Raw genomic sequence first — 24,990 nt, 5'->3', positions numbered from 1 at the left:
ATATTGGGGTTACCTAAGCTAAAAAAAAGTCACTCAAAAGTAGATTTATATGTATAAAAAATAATAGAAAAAATCACAATATAGCATATTATTACAATAATAATATATATTTCAAAGAAAGGAAGATGGTCTGGTCTGGGAAGTATGCAGATAAGACGTGCTGCAGCCTGATTGGAAAAATTGTAGCTCTCGCATTCCTGTGCAGATGTTAGATGGAAGGAAGGGTATATATAAGACCTTTGAATGAAGAGGAATGAATTCTGCAACTCCTGGGTTACTAACTTGCAGAAAACCTTGCATCCACCACTGGATACATTTATGCCTGGTTCACATGTTAGAGAGGTAAATGTTTTAAATTCATAAAACAGCAACAATATTAATATGTATTATAAACTGGCAATAGATGACCTTGGGTAGGATTAAGTAATGTGGGGGTGATAATTTCATGTAATTTCAACAATTCCATTTAAAGATCATGATTGTGATTGCAAACCATAACTTTTGGTAAAATAGAAAGGCAAAGAAGTACAAATATAGGAATAAAATATTTTATTAGATGCGTTACCTTTTTAATTTTATGCATATGTGCATATCTGTGTCTTTTCTGCTTATTAACATTTACATTTTCTAGGATATTCCAAAGAATATAACACTTTTTTTCATACCTCTGACTCACAGGTCAGCTACTCAAGCACCTTAAAGGTAAGGCGGGGTTTACTAAGATAAACCAGAAAAATGTGTTAGCAAGTACAACTTTCCTTACCAGCAGGTTTTCTATCCTCCCTGTTCTCCAATGAACCATTAGAAACAATTAACTTGACCACTCTCACCAAATATATAAAAGTAGCAGCTAGCAGACAGCAATAGGCAGGTGAGATATTTCCAGTACATGTCGATGATAAAACATTTAGCAGGAAGTGATAAACATGCAGCTTGTAATCTATAAAACTATTAGCTAAGCAAACTGTTATCTAGCTTGAAGCAGAGACATCTTCAAGATGTGTGCTAGTCATGTGTGGGGAACAGGCGAGTGGCAATAATTAAAGGTATCTCTTAACAGGGTCATATTGTAATGGAGAGAATGCAGCTGTGATCATGGAAATGGGGGTTACAGTTTGAGAGGTTAATCAATTCTCTTATGGAACAAGCATGTTCTGTTCTTAACATTCAAATGAGAATCTATATAAAAATAGGTGGAGGATAGAGGTTTTTGGTTCTGTTGGCTTAATCTGCAATAGCCCTTGGAGGAAGGTGATTGAAAAATGCGAAACAGGGCATCACTTTGCTGCTTGCCCAAGATGTGGGGATTATCTTTATATGACATTGTTGGGACCAAATGTTCCCCACAATGTAATAAAAACCTGTTATTTTGACATTGTGGGGACCATGTTTCAGGTGCCAAAGTATTTTGTTTGGTTACTTATGGTTAAGGTTGGGGCTGGGTAGGGGTTAAGGTCATCATGCTGGGCTTAGAGTTTTCCCCACAGAAATGATTGGGGATACAACACGTAAATACATTTTGGGGACACAATGTGATAAAATCCTGTCATTTTGACGTTGTGGGGACCACCTTTACCGTCTCCACAAGGGGAAACTCAGTTTTATAAAAAATCTGCGACTGTAAGCAAAAATTGCCAAAAGTCTTATATTTTGTTTGGTATGGTTAAGGTTAAGGCTGGGTTGGGGCTAAGGTTGTCATTGCTGGGATTAGGGTTTTTCCCCATAGAAATGAATGGACTGCCCACATAAAGACATGAATACAAACATTTCAGACAGCATCCACCACTGGTTTGCACATACTTTGCGTCTGACAGGTACCTTGCCATGTTTGTGGATGGAGCACACCCATTCTGTTTGTGTTTCTTGTATGAATCACTCCTTGGTAGCTGTTGCCTGTTTTCATCCATTTTTTTCGTTTATAGAAATATTATTCTTTTTAGAGCACATTGATATATTGTTGCTAGTATTGTGTCAGAAACGAGTAATAGAAGTTGTCTCGGATCACATCCATGGTGATGCTTTGCCAGTCACTCTTTCATCCCATGGGGTCTTGGTGCGTAAGTACAGTAGCTCTCGCTTGTAGCCACATGAAGCCTTAGGGTTGAGTTAGTGCTTTTGTAGATGATAGTTAAGTTGTTTGTTGCACTTCAGAGGAGTTTTTGGAGACATACCATGGATGAGTTGCTGCAAATAGCTGAATGGTATAATATAGCGACAAATGGTTCAAATGGAGAACGTGGAGGTAATTTTGAAATTTTATTTGAAAGAGGAATTTTGGTTGCTAAGCCTGAGTCACAACTGGTTAAGCTTCTTACAGTCTCTGTCTGAAATGAAGATTTATATGACATATGTACAAGAACATTGTGTTTTGCTGTCCTTTGTAAAGACATACACACGTAGAAAACAAAAACTCAGTCATGAAGCCCTCATGATTGGCATCTTGACTGTGGTCCAGGCTGCAGAAGTAATGCAAAACTCACTAAGTTATGGAATTAATTTACCTTTAGGGGTAGGCTAAACAAATCTGATTTGAAGATGTCGCTTTTTACTACATCTCTGGAGATGGCTGTAAGCCATAACTCACCCCTTTACAAAGCGGTTGACCCACCCATCTGATTTATAGTCAAAGTTACAAAATGTCAAATTTCATAGAGATGTTCTGTAGGAGCACTGGAAGGTCCCAGACTTCGCCTTCTAGTGAAAAGTTTATGAACGTCGCATTCTTTCTGCTATTCAGACTATTACAGCTTAAATATTTTCATTGCATTCACTACTGTTTTGTCCAAGTAGTTGCAAGGATTACATGAAGGACTGGGCAGGGAGTTGGCATTAGAGTTCAGTGTCAACAGTACATCCTTTAGAGCACTTGGGTGCTGATTTGAAGAAAGGAGGGTGTGTCTCCATCAGGGCCTCTCCCATAAGCAGGAGTGAGTTCACGAATGAAACAGGACAATGAATTACTTGTGCTAGGGCTGCACAACATGACATTGTGATTATACTGCGCATGCGCAATAATCACCAGGGCTCTAGATAATGGGCGAAACATCTGTCCGGACACCGGCGTTTCAGTATTATGCAGATGTTTACTTACGTCCCCAATATGGTAAGTAGATTAGTAGTGTGCCTGAAATATTAATGGGAGGTGTATTGTGATGCCAAAAAGTGATCTGTATACAGTAAATTCGGCATATCATTATGTTTAATGAACGTCAGACTTTAAATTCCACAACCACTGACGTCTTTTTACTTTGTTTATTCGCAATATTCCCTCTTTTAAGAAGTTGTGGCTGCTGAGCTGTCCCTTTCTTCATCGCCACTTCAGTGCTTATCACTTCCATGATTTACCAAAACAGTAGCATGTGGCGTGCTCCAATAACCGAATTCAATAAACATAAGGATACGCCAAATTTATGCAGAAGTTTTAGGCATAACAATACGCATCTCATTAATATTTTTACTGCACTACTAATCTATTTACCAAATTGTGAGCTTAAGCAAATGTCCCTATACAGTCAGCCCTCGTGCATTCACGCTTCATGATTCGTGAATTCACATATCAGCGAAAATTTCATTCTACTGTTTTTTATTAAATATTCTTAATGTGTGTAGGTATTTTTGTTCTCTCTTTTTCGTGGTTAGCCCACACATAGTATTTTTACAACTTTTAAATGAAATTAAAGTGTTTTGGGAGCATGACTGGGGTCATATTTAGGGTTTGAACTATAGAAATCAATCACATATTAGCATTTTTAGTGACTCTACCAAACATCCACGAATCCTCCTCATTCGTGACGGGTTCTGGAACCTAACCTCACGAATGTCCGAGGTCTGACTGTAGTACCGAAAAGCTGGTACATCACCCATCACCTAAAGCCCTGGTGATTAGTGCGTATAATTGAGATTACATCGCAATGTGATATCAGGCAGCTCTAACATGTGCAACACCTATTTCCACAAGGAAAGAATTAGTTATCACAGAATAACAATTTAGTACAAACTGAACAATTCAGAGACACAATTTCACAAAACAATTTCTTTGTGTGAGGAATTCCAAGAGCAAGAAGGAAAAAGAAAAAAAAAAACACAAAAAATAGATGAAAATTCTGCACACACAGAGCTGCCTTCAGAATCAAACCTACAAATCAGGAAGTGTGACACTGCAGTGCTAAACCATGGTGCCAATATGTAGAAATAAATTAACCTGTTGATTTTTTGGTTAATCATGCCACAATGTTTTTCTTTGAGAAATGCACATCAGCATATGTTGTGGTTCTATTCTGTATGCTTCATATGTTCACGTTTGGTATGTACATTAATGTGTATCATTGAATTACTTGCAGGAAGTGATGCCACTCATGGCAAATGAAAATCCTCAGACAAAAACTGAGCTCAAGGAGCCAATTTCAGAGAATGAGCAGCAACAGCCCGATGCCTCTTCGTCATTCCAGATGATGAAGGCCAAACTCTTCAAAGTAGTCTACTACTTTTCAGGGGACATGAAAGTATTTGGAGAATGGATGAAAGGTTAATAGCATTACATTAGACTAAGCTGACTAAATATTTTAAGATTCTTTCATATATATATATGCACACACAATGGTACCTCAGAACTCGAACTTAATCCGCTCAGAACTCCGGATCGAATCCTAAAAAGTTCGAGTTCTGATCGAATTTTCCCCATAAGAAATAACGGAAAACCAATTAATTGATTAGCGGCCACAAAAAAAATTACACCGAAATATGTTTTTTTTAGCATTTAAGCACAAAATGAACCGGATATACTGTACTAAACACATCTAAGCACATTTATCAATAAGTACGAAAAAAAATGTATCCAAACAATGTGTCCTGCCCCGATTGTCTGCTCCTTCCGTGTGCCACGCCCCCTCGTTAACCCCGTGTGGAATCACCGTGTGATCAGCTGTTTCTGGTTGTTGTCATTAGTCCTCCGTATTTAGTCTTGTCCGTCTGCATTTTGCATATTGCCCGTCTGCATTTTGCCTGCCTTACCTGTAATTAAACCCGGTATTCCCCAATACCCTGACGTCTGCGTCTTTGTCTCCGTTCCTTTCCGTCCCGGCTGGGCACATTATTATAATTAAATGTATTAATGGTTTATTATTAATATTAAAATAATTAATAAGAAATTTTTATTTTTAAATGTATTTTACTATATAATAATAATTACTGTTACTGTCTATCATTGTCTAAATGTATTTTTACTGTCTATATATATTCAGCTAGTGTAAACATGCGCGATGCTATCACAGCAAATGCGAGGCTGAGACTGAAGTGTTACCCTTTGTTTCCGCTGAGAGACGTGCCGCTTGACTTATTTCCCGGTGCATACAAGTTATCTTAGGTCTGCGTTCACGGTTTTGACTTCTGAGATTCAGATCGAGTTCTAGGTTTTTTTTTTTTTCGAACTGGTTGGTTCGACTTTTAAGAAATTCGAGTTATAATGAGTCTGAGAACCGAGATACCACTGTATGTGTGTGTGTGTGTGTGTATATATACACACACACACACACACACACACACACACATATATATATATATATATATATATATATATATATATATATATATATAGATACACACACAGTGAGTTCTCGAACAAACTAGAACTCGAATTTCTTAAAAGTTGAATCAACCAGTTCGAAAACAAAAAAAAACAACAACCTAGAACTCGATCTGAATCTCAGAAGTCGAACCGGTAAAGCTGACCTAATATAAATTGTACATGCCAGGAAATGAGTCATACTACAATGCAATTCTTACTTGAATGCCTTCTTCACAGGCTGGACGATTAACCAAATAAAGCAGCACAACATTACAGTAACTAACAATAAATACACCACTAACTTACGTGTACTATTAGAGCATTTATGTAATTTATTTAAACTTTATTTTACCAGGTAAATTAACTGAAAACCAGTTCTCACTGCTTTATGTGATATTCGGGAGAAAAAGCAGATTACGCATTGGAAATGCCTTAATATAGAGGACTAATAACAACAACCAGAAACAGCTGATCACATGGGGATCCCACACGAGGTTAACGAGGGGGCGTGGCACACGGAAGGAGTGGACGATCGGGGCAGGACAGGGGTAATGTTGGGATAAGATCTTTATTGTTTTGGAAGCCATTAAGAAAAAAATGCTCTTCTTGTTTTATCCTGTTCATTTTGTGTTTAAATGCTAAAAAAAAAACATATTTAGGTGTAATTTTGTGGGGCCAGGAACCAATTAATTGGTTTTCCATTATTTCTTATGGGGAAAATTCGATGAGAACTCGAACTTTTCAGGATTCGATCCGGAGTTCGGAATGGATTATATTTGAATTCCACCAGAAATATATGATATATTTCCAAAATGGATGCCATTTAATATACTCATTGAAATAATTTCTAAACACAAGAATTCTAAAGCATCCACAAAAAATGACTAGTGACGACACACTCAAACTTATGGGTCTGTAAGTAATACATCTTAATGAAAAGCTTTGCAAATATGAAATTTGTGAACATGATTGATCACATGGATTGTTCTTAATAAGTATCTGCACTCCATCCCAGGGCAGTTTTTGCTAATCCAGATTCTGGATTGGGTTCTCCGTGGGGCTGCTCAAGTTATGTTTGTCAACAATCCACTCAGTGGGCTGATTATATTTGGGGGCCTGATTTTACAAAATCGGTGGTGGGCACTCAACGGCTTTGTGGGCACCCTGTTTGCTACAATTTCTGCACTTATTCTCAGGCAAAACAGGTAATCTCATGTTCCTCAATACTTCCTTGTACGTGGAGTGTGAAACATGCATTTAATCAGTCAGTTGGCAAGTTGTTTTATAGATTAAGTAATTATACACTTTATAAACACTTTAATGAGTGAGTTGATACAAGCATTAGTGACACATTTCATTCTGGCTGTTTTTATTCTGCATGGTCTATTGTACTAATGGTTAATTATACTTCCTTGACTGAAATACCCCAGTCTGCTCCTGGAAAAAGCTGATATCTGCCATACGGTCCTGTGATTCACAACGTTTGTTCTTATTTATACACCTTGAATCACAGAGCACCATGCAGAGACACAAGCATTAATTGCAGGAGGCAACTGAATCCAGCTGGGATACCCTCATTGCTTTTAAAGGGAATTTTACAAAGACTTTGATAACTGGTTATGTCATTACACACTTTTTTGCTGAGATAGGGATCGACACTTAACGGCAATAATTTCCTTCTCGTAAGAAATATAAATAGCATAAATTTATGAAAGCTGAAGTTGCATAGGAGGGGTATAGAAAAAAATGTTCTAAATAATGTTAAAATCCACTCTATGGAAAGGTAAATACGACAATGTTCCATAAATGAATGGTCCTTTTGTTTAAATGCACTTCAAACAAAGCTGGGCCTTATTACTTTGTCAGATGATAGTATGATCTCGGCTAATTCTGTATGTTTGCTTGTTTGTTTCTGTATAGTTTGCAAAAAGCATTTTAGTTTATTTTCCACTTCAAGGAAAGCAGTAATCTTTGAATATGTACAGTATATTTTGCTAAGGTTAGGCTAATGTTACTAATGTAACAATGTTTTTCAAACCTAATTTAGAGGGGCAATAGCTGCAGGTTTGTATGGCTACAATGGAATCCTAGTCGGCCTCCTAATGGCTGTGTTCTCCGACAAGGGTGACTGGTATTGGTGGCTTCTTCTTCCAAACATCTTCATGTCCATGGCTTGGTGAGCAATCTTGTTTTTGTATTAATGCTTAAAAATTCTTTTATCTTGTAAAATTTGTAGTAGCAGAAATGAGAACGTGTATACAGAATGTCTATTTCCTCTGGCTTGTAAAAATGTAGATTGCAGAAATTTCAAGAAAAAAAAAACTTAGATATGGAAAAAATGGAATCATGATGTAAATGTGAGAATTTTGGGGTAATACTAAATTTCTGAAGTTGCCTTCTTTTCAAAAAATTCTGAAGGTAATCATACTCAGTCCCAGGTGCTTATGCTGTTTCCTATTTCTTTATTCTTTGCATTTTCCAGCCCAATTGTTTCAAGTGCCCTTGCGTCTATCAACAGTAGATGGGACCTTCCTGTATTTACTCTGCCCTTCAACATCCTCGTCTGTTTGCACATGGTAGCCACAGGCCACTACAACAACTACTTCCCCCAAGTTCTAATCCAGCCAACAACCTCCCTCCCTAACCTCAAATCCAGCCAACAACCTCCCTCCCTAACCTCACCTGGTCCGAGGTGGATGTGTCTCGTGTGAGTGATGGCTTATGTTGAATCATAATGTTGCCAGCACTGATGCTTGTTATCTTTTGAAGGTACCTGCAAAAGGTATATCTCACTCCAAATGATAACCAGTTGTCACATGGTTATATTGAGACTGCCACAAGCAGAACTCCCCTTGTTATTCAGTACCAGATGCCAGTACTCCCCTTGTTATTCAGTACCAGATGCCAGTACTCCCCTTGTTATTCAGTACCAGATGCCAGTACTCCCCTTGTTATTCAGTACCAGATGCCAGTACTCCCCTTGTTATTCAGTACCAGATGCCAGTACTCCCCTTGTTATTCAGTACCAGATGCCAGTACTCCCCTTGTTATTCAGTACCAGATGCCAGTACTCCCCTTGTTATTCAGTACCAGATGCCAGTACTCCCCTTGTTATTCAGTACCAGATGCCAGTACTCCCCTTGTTATTCAGTACAAGATGCCAGTACTCCCCTTGTTATTCAGTACCAGATGCCAGTACTCCCCTTGTTATTCAGTACCAGATGCCAGTACTCCCCTTGTTATTCAGTACTAGATGCCAGTATTCCCCTTATTATTCAGTACAAGATGCCAGTACTCCCCTTGTTATTCAGTACCAGATGCCAGTACTCCCCTTGTTATTCAGTACTAGATGCCAGTATTCCCCTTATTATTCAGTACAAGATGCCAGTACTCCCCTTGTTATTCAGTACCAGATGCCAGTACTCCCCTTGTTATTCAGTACCTGATGCCAGTACTCCCCTATTATTCAATACTAAATGCCAGTACTCCTCTTATAATTAAGTACTAGATGCCAGCAAAATAGTTTGACAAATTTTAAATTGAGCTAGTCGGAAACAAAAAAATTTGACAACTTTAAAATTCTACAACAACGCTTCAGCTAGTTTTCAAACACACACACACAAATAGACCACTATTGCTCTGCATAGAGAAATACGCATATACGCAGCACGCACCTCAGTCTGATCGCTTATCATTGAGAACGCTTATTATGAATGAGCATAGTGAGAGGTTGCAGAGGTGCCACTAAAAGCTGGCTATTGCTAATCACTGGAAGTTTCTCAAACGATGGATGTCAGTAAGAGACCAAGTGGGGCTGAGAAAGTCAGACTGCTTGAACAGTTCAGTATGCTATTTTTGAAATTTATTTTCTTCTTGAAATGTATGTAATACATTTCTTGGAATACTTGAACATTTTCTTGGAATACTTGAACTGTGATATTATTTACCAAAATTCCCCCAGAAGGGTGGTCTTGGGCATAAAGTTGAAAATTAGTCCAGCTCTGACAGAATTCCACCAGAAATATATGAAAAACTAGAAGAAATAATATAAATGCTGATAAACAGATAATGGATCATAATGTGGGCAAATGTAGGGAGAGCACTAAAATCATCTTTAACAACAGGATTGTTAAAGTACATCAAAGCATTTTCAGTTGTGCATTCTCTCATTCCTGCTTAGCTTTTCCGCGCAATCCCAGTTGGAATTGGTCAAGTTTATGGGTGTGACAACCCCTGGACTGGAGGAATTTTCATCATCTCTCTGTTTATTTCCTCTCCAATTACTTGTCTGCATGCAACCATCGGTTCTGCTGTTGGCATGGTGTCGGGTAAGAGCGTAATAACACAAGTTACTATTTATACTGCAAAATTAAACTTAATGGAATTGCATTTTGTTTATTATGGAGTATATTTCTTCAGCTCAGACAATTTACTCCAGTGGTTAATGATGAGTGGTTTCCAAAATCATGAAAAATATTATGCTTGTGTGTTTTGTTCTACTTCTTAATTGGGATTGTTCTTGCTAAACGGTTGCATAAATCACCCAGGTCTAGCTCTTGCTGCCCCATTTGAGAACATTTACTTCGGTTTGTGGGGATATAACTGTGTACTGGCCTGCATTGCGATTGGAGGAATGTTCTACGCACTAACGTGGCAAGTTCACCTCCTGGCCGTGGCCTGTGGTAAGTGCTCTTAGCCCATTTTAATTGTGATGTTTTTCCTTGATGACAAAATGAAGTTTTAGTTGTTTAGCTAAAATGATTGAATATGCACATTTGCTTCACCTAAGTTCACTCTTTTTATTTTCACAGCCTTTTTCTGTGCATATCTAAGCTCTGCTATCGCCAATGTGATGGCCATTGTAAGTAACATGGTGAAATAGGATTATGTCTTCTCTCCACAATAGTAAATAGTGTTGCATTTTTACATTTTGCCATGTGAACATTGGAGTTTGTGAGTCACAATGATTCAATGGTTGTCTTTCCAGTTTGGACTCCCAGCTTGCACTTGGCCATTCTGCCTCTCTGCGCTCACCTTCCTGCTGATAACCACGGAAACCAAAACAATACACAAATTGCCTCTTGCCAAGGTGACGTACCCAGAGAAAAACTTATGCTACTTCTTGAAGATGAAAAAGACAGAGAAAGATGAACAACTCCAAAGAGAGGCAGAGGAGGCCAAAGTGAAGGAAAAAGAGCATATGTTACAATCTGAAAATGACAAAAATGTTAAGAATGGTAAAAATGAAAAAACTGAAGAAACCTTTAAAGAAGTGAGAATTGATATGAACCAATCAGTCATAACATTTAACCCAGCTGCCTAATATTGAATTGGTCCTCCTTGTGCCGCCAAAACAATTCTAACCTGTCAAGTCATGGACTCCACAATAACTCTAAAGGTGTCCTGTAGCATCTGGCACAAAGACATTAGCAGCAGATCCTTTAAATCCTCTAAGCTGTAACTGGGACCTCCATAGATAGGACTTGCTTGTCCAGCACATCGCACAGATGCTCAATCAGATTGAGATCTGGGGAATTTGGAGGTCAAGTCAGCACCTTGAACTCTTTTTCATGTCCTTCAAACCATGCCTGAGCAATTTTTGCAGTGTCACAGGGTACATTCCTGCTGAGAGAGGCTACTGCCTTTGAGGAATACCATTGTCACAATGGGCTGTACTTGGTCTGCAACAATGTTTTGGTAAATGGTATGTGTCAAAGTAAAATCCACATAATTGATCCCCATGGGGAAATTCCCTTTATGCCTCCCTGAACTTGCTCTCTTGGGTGAGAGCAAGCTGGCCATGAAGAGCAGCCACACATAGCAGCCCCCAGGGAGCTGGGGGTTAAAGGCCTTGCTCAAGGACCCACAGATGTGCTGAGCTCAAACCAGCAACCTTCTGATCATAGGCACAGAGGTTTAGCCCACTGAGCCACACACTACACCCATGAACATCAGGCTCCAAGGTTTCCCAGCAGAACATTGCCCAGAGCATCACACTTCTGCTGGCTGACCTTCTTCCCAAAGCGCATCCTGGTGCCATCTCTTCCCCACGTAAATGAAGCGCATGAGGCCGACCATATACACGATGGAGCAGAAAATGTGACTCATCAGAACAGGCCACTTTCTTCCATTACTCCAGTTCTGACGCTTACATGTAGACACCATTGTAGACACTGGATAGTCAATGTCATTCACTTCACCTGTAAGTGGTTTTAATCTTAAGCCTGATTAGTGTATTTTATTAAGATGTTGCAATACGAACTTCTGCAAATTGCCCTTCTGACTTCATATAGAGTGGTCTCCTCTTACCCCCCTTATCTCCTCTTTCCATAATAATAATAATAATAATAATAAATTTATTTATATAAAATTATTAAAATAAATTTTTAAATTGCACACTCTTTTCAGTAGCATGATGAAATGTCCTGCCTGGGACAAGAACCATCCCTTTGTCCATAAATATATGCACACACACACACACACACACACACACCTATATATGTATATATAGGGTTCTATCTGTAGTTTCAGCCATCTTCTGGGGGTCTTGGAACATATCCGCAGTACATTAGGGGAGGGGTACTGCTTGAGCTGTTTAAAATATACACGCACTTGAAGAATTACACGGGGGCAGTGTGGCTCAGTGTGTTAGGACCCGGTGCCTGTGATTGGACAAATGCCAGTTTGAATCCCAGGGCAGGCAGAGTACCGACACTGTCGTGCTGCTCAGAAACCCTCAGCTTACCCCCAAATCCCAGGGCAGGCAGAGTACCGACACTGTCGTGCTGCTCAGAAATCCCTCAGCTTACCCCCGAATCCCAGGGCAGGCAGAGTACCGACACTGTCGTGCTGCTCAGAAACCCTCAGCTTACCCCCGAATCCCAGGATAGGCAGAGTACCGACACTGTCATGCTGCTCAGAAACCCTCAGCTTACCCCCGAATCCCAGGATAGGCAGAGTACCGACACAGCAAGGGTCTTACCCTCCACTTGTTTCAGGGACTGTCTGACTCTGCTTTCTCTTATAAATGTGTGTCACCTTGGATAAAAGCAACTGCAAAAAAAAATGAAAGTTATGAAAGTTATCATGGTTACAAAATTAAGCTTTACCAAAGGCAGCATCAATTTCTTTATGACAGATCACAGAAATTACAACTTTGCAAAAAGCATGTAATGGAATGTTTGCCTCCATTGTCATCTAGCAGTCTTTCCCTCATTCTTCCCATTTCCCTGTTTTCATATAATTCTGCATTTATTATGTAACAATGTATTGCAACATACCCATGTAAAGCACCTTGGGATGACTGTTATAAAATGTATTAATGTATTGTATTAGTGTATTAAATTCATGTATTTTATGTATAAGCACTTTATATGCTATATTTCATAAAACACAATAAAACAGTGGCACAGTACTGTCAGTTAATTTTTAAAAACTTTTTGAATAATTATTTTAAATAATCAAATTATCCATCTTCCATACTTGCTTATCTAATACCGGATTGGGGGGTAAATAATGATGATGTTATTAGGGCAATATTCTTACTACCTTTACATCATTTAAATACTAATTTCTTAGCACAGCATTTAAACAATGTTCATGTACAGAAATGCATTCATTTAAATATTAATAATGGCTTTTAGCTTTAAATTTTTATTTTACATCCATACATCCATCTTTTGTCACTCAACCAGGTCTGGGTCGTGGGGGCAGCAGGCTAAGCAGGGATGCCCAGACCTCCCTCTCCCCAGCCACCTCCTCCAGCTCCTCCAGGGGGATACCAAGGCGTTCCCAGGCCAGCTGAGAGATAAAATCTCTCCAGCATGTCCTGTGTCTGCTCCGGGGTCTCCTTCCGGTTAGACATGCCTGAAGCACCTCCCCAGGGTCCCATCCTAGTTAGATGTCCAAACCACTTCAACTGGCTGCTTTTGACATGAAGGAGCAGTGGCTCTAATTGAGCTCTTCCTGAATGTCTGAACTCTTCACCCTACCTTTAAGGCCTACCTTGTATCTGCCTCTTATATCTGCGATCTCATTCTTTTGGTCAGTACGTTGGTGCTCGTGACCCTAAATGAGGGTTAGAACATAGATCGACCAGGAAATCCATATCTATGCCTTCTATCTAAGCTCTTTCTTCACCATGACAGACTGGTACAATGGCCACGCTTCACCGATCTGCCCGTCAATCTTCCGTACTCACTGCATACAGCTACAGCACATGCCAGAAGTTACAGCCTGATGAAGCCAGCAGGAACGTATTATGTTCAAAAGCAATCCTGAGGTCACCACCCCTTGACTGTGCCTAAAAATTCTAAGCATAAAGGTTGTAAATAGAATCAGTGACAACGGTCAACCCTGGTGGAGTTCAACACCCACCAAGATCAAGTCAAACTTAATGCTGACCAAGTTCTCCCTTCAGTTATACAGGGGCCTAATGGCCTGTAATAACGGACCCCATTCCCCCGTACTCCCCTGTATTTGACTGCCTCTGTTGGACCCTGGAGGATGGGCTCCCCTTTCAGTCTGATTTCTCCAAAGGTTTCTTCCTTCTAGGGAGTTTTTCCCTGCCACTGTCACCTCTGGCTTACTCACTGCGGGCTTTGGGCAGGGATAATGTAAAGGGCTTGGAGACAATGGAATGTTGTGAAAATGCGCTATACAAATAAAATTTAACTAATTGCAACAAGATTTGTGAAGATAATCTCAGTGTGAACTCTAGAACTCAGATTCAGCGTTACACCAGTAGAGACCTTTATGGATATTACAAGCCCAGTAATCATGTTGGAAATTCGAAAGTGACAGGCTTCCTTTGGATTTAGGAAGCTGAAGAACTGACTTCCTGAGATGAGCAGGTCAATTATTCCACAGGAATGCAGTCAGCTGCTGCATTAAAACTAATAAAAAAAGATTCATTGATGAGTATTGGGATGTATTGAAAAAGATAAAGAAATTTTGGGAGCATTTTCTCTATTTTTACAAGATTGACACACCCAGCCAAGGACAGGGGAAGAGAAGCCCTTCTAGTTAAATCTGCTTTACGTTTAGCTAGCAGAGGTGAAAGTTGTACTGGAACATCCACGAGAGCTGGTGATAATCACCCCCAAGGCATTTAAAACCATTCAATGTTAGTTTAAATAGAAATGTGTCACTTTTGCTGCTTGATTTACAAAAAATATTTCACTTTTTTGAAGACTTAATTTGTATCCTGACAGTTGTTTGAACTGCTCTGAAATTGGTAATATTAGAGGGAGAGAAGATCTGGATTTAGAAATATACAGGAGCAAGATGTCAGTGTACAGAGAGAGCTGAACCAAACCATGACGTGAAATGCCCTCAAATTTATTCTGACTGCTTAACCAAAAAGCCGATGGCTCCACTGCAGTATTGAAAAGCAAGACAGAATGTGGGCATCCTTGGCGTCTCCCCCATTGAAGAGAAAAAGGTAGGGGTTGAATTCCACTAGTATGCATGAACGCAGAAGGAGAGCTGTAAAGAGGCTGAATCCAGGAAATAAAACTAAGGTCAAAGCCAAATTTTTCAAGTATGCAGAACAGATAACCTCATTCTAACCTGTCAAAAGCCATTTCAATATCAAGGGACACTACAATCAGGCAGGCAGGATAGAATGAAGGATATTTAACAATGTCCTAGTGTTGAAAAAAGGCCTGCTACAAAACCTGTCTGATCTGGAGCGATTAGAGTCAGCATTACTTTCTGCAGATGGTGGGAAGGAATGTTAGCCAGTATCTTATAATCAACATTTAGGAGAGAAATTGGTCTACAGCTAATACATAAGGTGGTATTCCAAGAAACGCACGACAGCATCAACACTGATGGATGGCAGCTGGTCTACTTACAAAGAATCATTGTACAGAGGTACCTCGGTTCTCGAACTCACTAGAACTCGAATTTCTTGAAAGTCGAACAAACCAGTTTGACGTAGAACTCGAGCTGAATATCAGAAGTCGAACCGTGAACGCTGCCCTAATATAAATTGTACGCGCCAGGAAATGAGTCATACTACAATGCAATTCTTACTTGAATGCCTTCTTCACAGGCTGGACGATTAACCAAATAATGCAGCGCAACATTACAGTAACTAACAATAAATAAATAAACCACTAACTTACGTGTACTATTAGAGCATTTATGTCATTTATTTAAACTTTATTTTACCAGGTAAATTAACTGAAAACCAGTTCTTATTGCTTTACGTAATATTCGGGAGAAATAGCAGATTACGCACCGGAACTGCCTGGGATACAAACGTCATGCGTGTAACTATCTTCAGCCAATAAGGGCAAAGGTGTGTCGTCACGGAGGCGGTTCCAGTTTGTGCAGCCGGGTGAGAGGTCGCAATGCATCTAACCGTAATGCATTGCGTCAGGATCAGAATGCGTTGCTTTAAGCCAGCGCTGTAAGCAAATCGAACGCACCCAATGACCGGACTGGGGAAACAAAACGAAACACGGACTTAATACAGAGGACTAATGACAACAACCAGAAACAGCTGATCACATGGGGATCCCCACACGAGGTTAACGAGGGGGCGTGGCACACGGAAGGAGCGGACGATTGGGGCAGGACAGGGGAAATGTTGGGATAAGATCTTTATTGTTTTGGAAGCCATTAAGAAAAAAATGCTCTTCTTGTTTTATCCTGTTCATTTTGTGTTTAAATGCTAAAAAAAAAAAAAAAACATATTTAGGTGTAATTTTGTGGGGTCGGGAACCAATTAATTGGTTTTCCATTATTTCTTATGGGAAAAATTCTATCAGAACTCAAACTTTTTAGGATTCGATCCGGAGTCCGGAACGGATTAAGTTCGAGAAGCAAGGTACCACTGTATATCATTGTCAAAGTTGGGGCTAGGAGTGTAGGGAAGGCCTTGTAAAATTGAACTGTAGAGCTGTTGGGACCTGGGGACGTCCCAATATGAATAGACTAAGGTAGAAATGCAGTTAGCCATCTCCTTGGCAAGGGTTTTACCAATCTTGGGATATTTCAATGAGTGTAAGGAGTTAGAGGAAACTGTGGCATCCCAAGGGTATTCTGATGTATAAAGACTGATGTAATAATATTGTTACACGCAAACTCCCAAAAGAGAGCAATTTGTTGCGTGGTGGAGATGGCAGAGTGTAGAACAGACCTATTCCCAACTAACTTACACTGCAGCAGAAATGTCCACAACTCTTTTGGCCAATTCAAGATTCAAGATTCTTGATTTGTCACATGTAGTTATAGCTGGTACAACATACAGTGAAATGTGTTTCCCTGGCTGAAAAAAGTACTCTCCGACTGTGCTAGACATACCAAAAAATGAGAGGTAAGAAATAAATACTCATCAGAGGATAAGTATAAAATAAGAGAATTTTTTTTTTTTTTCTAGCATTACGCTTGAAAATGCTGAAATGTGTCTATTTCAGTTTCAGCAAAAGGCGGCACCAGGGCAATATTCTCACTGACTGAAAACGTGGACCGCAGCTGCCCTCGCATATCTGGACTCGGCGAAGGTGGTGGGGGAGCAAGGAAGACAGGGGCATCGGGGTCAGCGGAAGGCCACTGAGGCTGGGAACGAGGTGGTCAGGTGAACTCCTTCACCTTCCCGCAGTCGAATTTCCCTGTCAACTTCCTATTCCATTCTCCGATTTGCTATCTTGAACTCATATTCAGCCCATATCCGTTCTGCCCTCTCTCCACGCTCTATCTCCAATCGCGCTAGACGCACCCTCCACCAAACGACATCTCTCGAGCCAGAAGATAACAGGGACAGCGGGTCAAACCGTGACAATGTTGCTGTAGGCTTAGGAGGATTCTCCTCACTCTGGCGCCAGGGGTAACCGGTTCTGGCTTCTTCTCAGTTGTATCAGCCATTTTGAGTAAAACGCCCTGCTCAACCATCTGCTCCACAAGAAGCCTTTTAATGTCCTTTTTTAAGCATGTGCCTACTTACTGGAACACCAAAGTGTGCCCCGATTTCTAAAAGGTCATCTTTACGGCTCAAGTCCAACTGTTCTACACTAGGAGTGTTTAAAAACAATTGTACCTCGAACTGAGCCATTACATGTAGAAGCTGATACACTGACAGCTAATGTGAGAACACCAGAGAGTAGATGTCTAATACTGCACCAGGTAAAAACCCTAAATACCGTACAGCCCAATCAGCTCCAGACCAGGACTAGGTTATATTCCCAGCCACCACACCCAAAAGATCTATTTGAGTAGGATGGCCCTCACATCCATGGTCAGACTGCCAAATTTGTTAAGTAATATCCCGGACGAGCCCCCAATAAATGTTACGCGCCCTTGGGATAACATCTAGGGATGGAGGGGCATCAATAACATTTAAGTGGCGGACAGTAGGAGGAGCACCCCAAACAGATAGTCCATACACACACGTGCACACACATGCTCAGTTCTACAGCCAGGGAGCAAAGACAAGACATTTATTTCACCAGGAATACTCAGCAGAAGATTAACTAATCACAAAACACGCTAAAAAAGAAGAGGGACTGGACTTTGCACTGCAGAAAAGGACACAACAAAACCTAACAGCTTCCCTAACAAGTGTTAGGTAGTTTATCTAACTCGATAAAATAAGCAAAATAACACCTAACTTGTCTAAGCAAGTTTTAAAACATAAAATACAGGTGGTTGCCTCACCCCTTTACCTAGGGTGTCTTAACACAGGCTCGAACCTGCGTGAAGGGAGTATTGGCACGCTCCTGCTCTGGAGCAGAACAAGCCAGGACAAACGGGCACATTGCAGATGGCAGACAGCTGGAAAAAGCCGTCCTCCTCCTGTGGTTCCTGGGCAAGATGTAAGGTGGTAGCTCCTCTCCAGCACGATGGTTGGCCGATGGAGACGCGCGACGTCATCAGATGAACGCGATGATTGGCTGACGGAAGTGAGCTGGATATGATTGGCTGCCAGACAATTGAGGACCGTCCCCTGTTAAAAAAACGAGGCATGTGCGCACAGCACACGCAGACAGACACACACCCGCAAGCAACAATAAACTTTATTAAATTTCAATGGGTCAGACACGATAGTGCTTGTCTCTGAGGTGATTTTAGGGATTAGCTTTGAGACACATGCTGAACGGGCATGTTGAGCTAGAATCTTCACTTCTTTACCTCCCTATTCAAAGAAAAGTTCTTTAGATTGAGTAATTTGCCTCTGTGCTAAGTTTGTCAGCAACAGGCCATGTTCTGAAAATAGTTGAAGTCATCTGTTGTAGAGAGGGGGGAAGGGTGGAAGCATATATTCCTTCAAGATTTAACAATTCATCTGATATCTCTGAAAGCCTAACATTTTCAGCCTTACTTAATTGGGTGACATGAGAGATTACCTGTCCATGGACAAAGGCTGTAATAACCTGCAATGAAGCTAAGTTCACACTACACAATTTTAGCCCCGATTTTCCACTCAGCTACAGTTTTCGGAGATCGCCAACAAAATCCCTGAATCAGAGGCAAATCGGTGTGCGATCAGCACTGAGAAATGGGCGCTTGATCGGTATGTGTTAACTGCTCACAACACGACCTCAGTCGCCAGTGCGTTGCAGATGCCAGTCAGATGTCTAGCAGTCTAAATAGGGCATGAGGGCAGACAGGGAAAGAGCGAGTAGGGGGAGGAGAGAAGGGAAAAATATATAATTTAATATATATAATATATAAACAAACAACCAAACAAATACAAAAGTAGAAAAGTCGAATAACCCAACCATAATCCCAAGTGTGGCTATGCTCTGCATGACACCTTTTATGAGAACCAAAAATAGGTGGCTTTTTCCTTATTAAGAGTAGAAAATAGAACAATACATTAAAAAAACCCTTAAATTGTAAAAGAACAGGTTCATCATGTCTCCAAACTTGCTACAGTTAAGCCGGTGAGTACCACTATAGTGAAATTAATGACAATAGTGCAAATAAAACATAAATCTCTATCACATGGATGCTTATTGATCGTGATCATTGACACAGTGATTGTAAACCTTAATAACATGCCATTGATTATTACACCCGGAATGTATGTAAACATCAGTGTTTTCCAGTAAGCAGACATAAATCTGTAGAAACTTTAGCTTTAAAGTTCAGGCAAGGACGTTGTACAACACCAAAATAATCAGGCAGAAAGAAGACTGAAAATTCCAATGGCTAGCAAGCCTCAGGTAACTAGCAGTTGTCTAATAATAAGTAACAGAAAAAATATATAATAAAGAAGGCAGACTCCAAGGTAGTAAACTTACACCGGTGGAGAAGGCTGAGCACACACTGCCGCTATGTAGGCTTTGGCATCTTCCACCAAAGAAAATCTTTTCTTATCTCCCTCTTTTGTTATGATGGTTGGCCTAGCAGGGAACAGCAAGGCTGGCTTAAGGCCCAGGTTGTGCAGTTCTGCCAGGAATTCACGGTATTTCTTTCATTGTTCCATCACCTCCAGAGCATAATCATCATATATGGCAATGGGGCCGCTTGCGTACTGCATGTCATCTCTCCTGGCTCGTACGTCTTTTCCTTCTGCTGGTAGCTGTGCACTCAGATGATGACGGCCCTCGGCCTCTCACCGAGCTTTGATTTAGCCATGAGTGATCTGTGAGCTTGATCCAATTCAGGTGGAGAGGGCAAAACATTATCGCCCATGACCTCTGCTAGCAGCTCTACGAAGAAAGTCGCAGAACGAGGGCCTTCAATACATTCCGGAAGTCTAACTATTCTGATATTGTGCTACGGTTATGGGACTCTAGGTCCGTAACTTTAGATAGCATCTTAGCATTGTAGCGCAGGTGGTTTCCAGAGCCAGTATGCGCTTATCATGTTGGTTAAAGTTGGACTCGAGAGCCACAAGTTTCTGGTCTGACATTGTAGACAGAATTCACTCTAGCTTTGTTTCAAGAGCTGAAGAAGTAGATTTAAATTCCATAGCAAGTGTCTTATGGCGCTCCTTCAGGAAGTCAACTGTGGAAGCCATTTAAAGTTCATTGACTATAGCCTCCAAGATGATAGCAGGTGTGTCTTTTCTGCCTTGTTTACTCGAGTTGGAGGCCATGTATTTATAGTTTGCTGTTTACAACAATTATGTTTAAACATAATAGAGCTAATCGTTTTTTAAAAACAAGAATGTAAAAAATATGGAAAACGAGATTCAACACATGTCTACCCCATCCCATATCCAAACCAGAAGTCATGGTCTTTGTTCTTAAAGACTGGGGCCACCACCCCAGTCTGCCAATCCAAAGGGACTGCCCCAAACCTCCACGCAAAGTTCCATAGGTGCATCAGCCAGAACAGCCTAACAAGATCAAAAGCTGTCAGGAACTCGAATCTCATCCACTCTGGGGGTCTTTTAGCTGCGTTACTGTCCTCCCCAAGTCCCCCTCCAAGAGGAGTGAGGAGATCATGCCCAATCCAATCCATGATTTTAGTGATATGGAATGTAAAATGTACACACTTGTGTCATGAACACGCTGGTATGGAGCGGGGAAGCAGGCACAGGAGTCCAGGGATTCGGGGGAAGGAAGGATTTATTTGGGGAGAACACACTCGGGAACACGAAGCAACAAGCAGGATTGACGTCGATGACTAGACTGGGGAAACATTCACAGAAACACACTTAAAAACGCACAGCAATTACAAAACTAGAAACAACTAACAAGAGGATTCCACACAAAGTAAATGAGGGGGCGTGGCACACAGGAGGATCGGAACCATCGGGACATGACAACTTGTTGCGTCTGAGATTAATTTTTCCAAAAAATATTAAGATTTTCTCCATTAGCTTAACATATTTTAGTGGAATTTAGAGCTCCTTTAACATCTATGAGTAACTGCATGATCATTAAGGCAAAGGCATCCAATTTTAGAATAAATCCCAGTTTTGCTGTCCTATTTCATGTTACCAAACGTACTTTTCCTAAATCAGCAGGATATCTCAGGATGATCAGCAATTCTCTCTCTGGATATTCCTTTATAACTGAAGGGTATGCACCATCATAATTATGTAATAGCTACGGGTAGGTTAAGGACACGCGCTTTTTATTCTTTTACTTTATCTGAAGCTCCATCTGACCAATCAAAAATGCATTTAGATTTCTTCAAGATATATTATGTAACTGACAGAGATCTCACCAGATAGCAGGCAACCCTGCCTGTTAGTGCAGCCACAATGAAAATTTCACTCAGGGTATCATCAGTTGTCCTGTAGCTGAACTTCTCAGTTCCTGTCTGGCTACCCTATGATGGTTAAAGAAAGCGAATGGGTGGAGTGTGGTTGAGACCATTCTGACCCAATTAAAACTCTGCCTTTCAGATTATCAGGGATTTTAGAGATGCCACACATATTGACCCGCCTGTGCTGATTCCACATGCTAAAATGATGGATGAACATGTGACACTTCAGGTGACATTGGACATGTCGATAAGAAAATCTGTGGGTGGCAGATAAGAAGACACCATTGTTGATAGGGCAGTTACAGAATGTTCTTTTTCCAGTGACTGACCTGATTAGTGGTATCATTTTTAAAGTTTGTGTCATGTGATTGGGTTTTAAAAATGAAGCATGTCAGTACAGGTAGCCCTGTTGCTTCACACCAACAGGGTTTACATTTACTTTAGGTAGCAGACACTTTTATCCAAAACAACATACCTGTACAACTGGGTCAGCCAATCCCTGCAGCAACTGCCATTAAGTACCTTACTGAAACGCCTAATGGTGAGATCTCTCAGGAATTTGAACCAATGACCTTCTGATCACAGGAATGGAGTCCTAACGCACAGAGCCACGCACTTCCCTGAGAAAAGGTTAGGGGTTCATTCTTTTAAACATTATGATTAAAACATCACATACATTCTTAAACAACTGTATTCTTTCACGTTCATAAATATCAATAAATATTAGAGATGCACCGATCCGATATTCGGATCGGTATCGGCGCCGATCCAGACCTGTTTGACGGATCGGGTATCGGCCATGCGTAACCGATCCACGTCCTATACTTACTTATTTAGTTTTTGGCAGTCTCTAAAAAGATAGCTCCTATTTCGTGTTAAATCTTTTTGTACAATCAATCGCACGACAGCTCTTTCCCATTTTACATGTGTTTTTTGCGTCATTCAAATCAAACGCTAACGCCGCCCCTCAAGTCTTTTTTGCTACTCAGTGGGTGTGAGTACAGTGACTTCCGCCTGCTGTGACGTCATGCGCATACCCTTCGCAGTACGAGGAGCGTAAGATAAAACGTAACAATCTGGGATTATTTTACGCCTTTAACAGAAAGCAGTGACACAGCGATTTGCAATCTTTCTAAAATAAAGTTTTGAGAGATGGGAATAGCGTTTAATGGACAATTCCACTTAACAAAGCGCACGCAACTGTACGAGACAAAAAAAAAGCAATGGATGATCTGGGAGTCACTCTAACTTGGACTGGTTTGCGTACTCGCTGCAGCTTGTGATACAAGAGGGGCTGCCATCGCAACAAAGTGTAACTGAGCTGACGCCAATGGGAGAAAAATTGTTAAAATTTTAAGCATTTGCCACTTGTGCATACTTGCTTTGAAGATATTCATATTGAACTGCAAATGCCTCAAAAATTCTTAAAACAAGACATACAAACGAGGTGGAACAGTACGTTATGTATGTTTGTAGTAGCCTAATGAAATATTTTTGTCATACATTTTTTTCCCATCTGTATTTACTAGCTCAAAATATATATATATATAAAGTATAACAAAGTAAAAAGTGCTCTTGTATCGGAATTTGAATCGGTATCGGCAGTTGTGTATTGGAATCGGATTGGAACTGAAAAAATGCATCTGCCCATCCCTAATAAATATAAATGAGTTCAAATAAAATGATCGCGATCACCTTCAGCCTTGTAAAGACAATTAGCTCGCCTAACTGTACATGTGATATGGGAAAATAAAATGACTTTGTGCACTAATCTGGCTACTCTGTATTTGCAACACGATATAACAAACATGATCAAAAGCTAATTCTAGAAAGAAAGAAAAAAAGTCTATGGGGTCACCAGAAATTTGTGAGGTCAAAATGGGGTCACAGGCCAAAAAAGGTTGGGAACCACTGGTGTAGAGTTTGTATATGTTCTGTGCTTTTCACGTGGGCTTCCTCACACATTGCAAAGCCCGAAGCTCTGCTTAGGGCAAGCTGCTGTCACCAAACTGCACAGAGTGAGAGTGTATTGCCCTATACTGACAAATACACTACAGCGTTATCCAAGTTGGAAGAATGAATGGATTAAATTCAACTTATAAAACTAGGACAAGTCTGTGTTGGTGCTGAGTGACAATTTGATAATAATCAGTCTCATATTACATTAAAACCCATCAGTTTAAAGTAGTTGATCCGAATAACTACGACAGTTCTTTGGATAATATGCTGGCTTCTGTGTTATCTGAATGTATTAAAATAGATGAGAGAGGGATATAGGGCTCTCGAAGGAACAAACAGGCACGCTTAGATTCACTCAAAAACACTTTAATACAAGTAATGCAAGATAACTTCGCATTAAAATCAATATCAATATATCAATTAAAAGAAATGCAAAATAACCTTGTACCACAAGGGATATAGAATAGCATATATCATACGAACTAAGGTATATATAAAAGAAATAATAAAATATAGACAATGCAAATTATTATCACGAGCGGTGATAATTAATCCCCATTAATCAATTAAACGCATAAGCAGCTGCAAAGCTATTTACACTCGGACGTGCCATCATCACCCACCTTCACACATGGACTGGGGAGCCCTTTCAGTCCTGGCAGGAGACCAACACGTGAGTCCCGAGAAAGTGCCGGACGATGCGCGCTCTATCCCACGGCTGAACTCCGGTCAGTACTGGAATCTCCCCCTTCCTTTATACTAATAGTTTAGTGTTGCGTGCGGGCAGGGGGTAAGCTGGCCAGGCTCACCCCTAACCCCCAGGCAATATGTAGTCCAATTCCCCCTTTTGTCCGAGTGATGCTGCTTGCGATAATATAATACAATGGGCGTCCTGGTGCCAGGTGTCTTTGCGCAATGCCTCCCTGTTCCCCCCTAAAGGCAATATAGGGTGCTGTATACCGACCCCCCCCCCCCCCCAATATAGGGTGCTGTATACCAACCCCCCACCCTATCCAGATTAGCATCCTGGCTTCTTTTTGAGCCCAAGTTATTTATGGCAAAATTAGGTTTTACAGGGGATCAGTAAATAACATGTTCGTGCAGTTTAATAACATTAGGGGTGAATCATGGACGATTGATCTGAATTTCAGGATGATCAGTCCACACGCGATCAGAATTAATCCACAATTACAACTTCCCAGAATATTATAGTAAAAGGATTAATTCCATGCCACGTGGGTGACGTAATTGTCCGTGAATTCATCCTAATACACTGAATGACCACAAGACAACAA

General features: G+C 40.5%; 1 protein-coding gene and 2 long non-coding RNA genes across 5 annotated transcripts; 2 read left to right on the top strand and 1 right to left on the bottom strand.

The window, feature by feature from the left end:
* Window positions 1–219: 219 nt before the first annotated feature.
* LOC111839317 (urea transporter 2-like) lies at window positions 220–12,988 on the top strand. The gene is made up of 11 exons (XM_072708644.1): window positions 220–342; window positions 679–702; window positions 4,341–4,524; window positions 6,579–6,768; window positions 7,611–7,739; window positions 8,046–8,208; window positions 8,241–8,270; window positions 9,744–9,891; window positions 10,111–10,245; window positions 10,375–10,424; window positions 10,551–12,988. The coding sequence occupies exons 1-11, from the start codon at window positions 244–246 to the stop codon at window positions 10,884–10,886; spliced, it is 1,488 nt and encodes a 495-aa protein (XP_072564745.1). The 5' UTR covers window positions 220–243; the 3' UTR covers window positions 10,887–12,988.
* Window positions 12,989–16,789: 3,801 nt separating this feature from the next.
* LOC111839198 (uncharacterized) lies at window positions 16,790–18,332 on the top strand. The gene is made up of 3 exons (XR_002837050.2): window positions 16,790–16,889; window positions 16,990–17,150; window positions 18,254–18,332. It is a non-coding gene; the product is annotated as an uncharacterized lncRNA (long non-coding RNA).
* Window positions 18,333–18,355: 23 nt separating this feature from the next.
* Window positions 18,356–22,622, bottom strand: LOC111839197 (uncharacterized). 3 transcript variants are annotated; one of them, XR_011989087.1, is made up of 4 exons: window positions 22,566–22,622; window positions 22,212–22,356; window positions 19,816–21,799; window positions 18,356–19,154 (listed from the first exon to the last, which is right to left on the bottom strand). It is a non-coding gene; the product is annotated as an uncharacterized lncRNA (long non-coding RNA). The 3 variants fall into 3 exon arrangements; XR_011989092.1 differs by having other exon boundaries at window positions 18,356–19,917; window positions 20,004–21,799; XR_011989083.1 differs by having other exon boundaries at window positions 18,356–21,799.
* Window positions 22,623–24,990: the final 2,368 nt, after the last annotated feature.

Source organism: Paramormyrops kingsleyae, chromosome 2, assembly GCF_048594095.1.
Source record: "Paramormyrops kingsleyae isolate MSU_618 chromosome 2, PKINGS_0.4, whole genome shotgun sequence".
NCBI lineage: Eukaryota > Metazoa > Chordata > Actinopteri > Osteoglossiformes > Mormyridae > Paramormyrops > Paramormyrops kingsleyae.
This window is presented reverse-complemented; position numbering and strand designations above follow the sequence as displayed.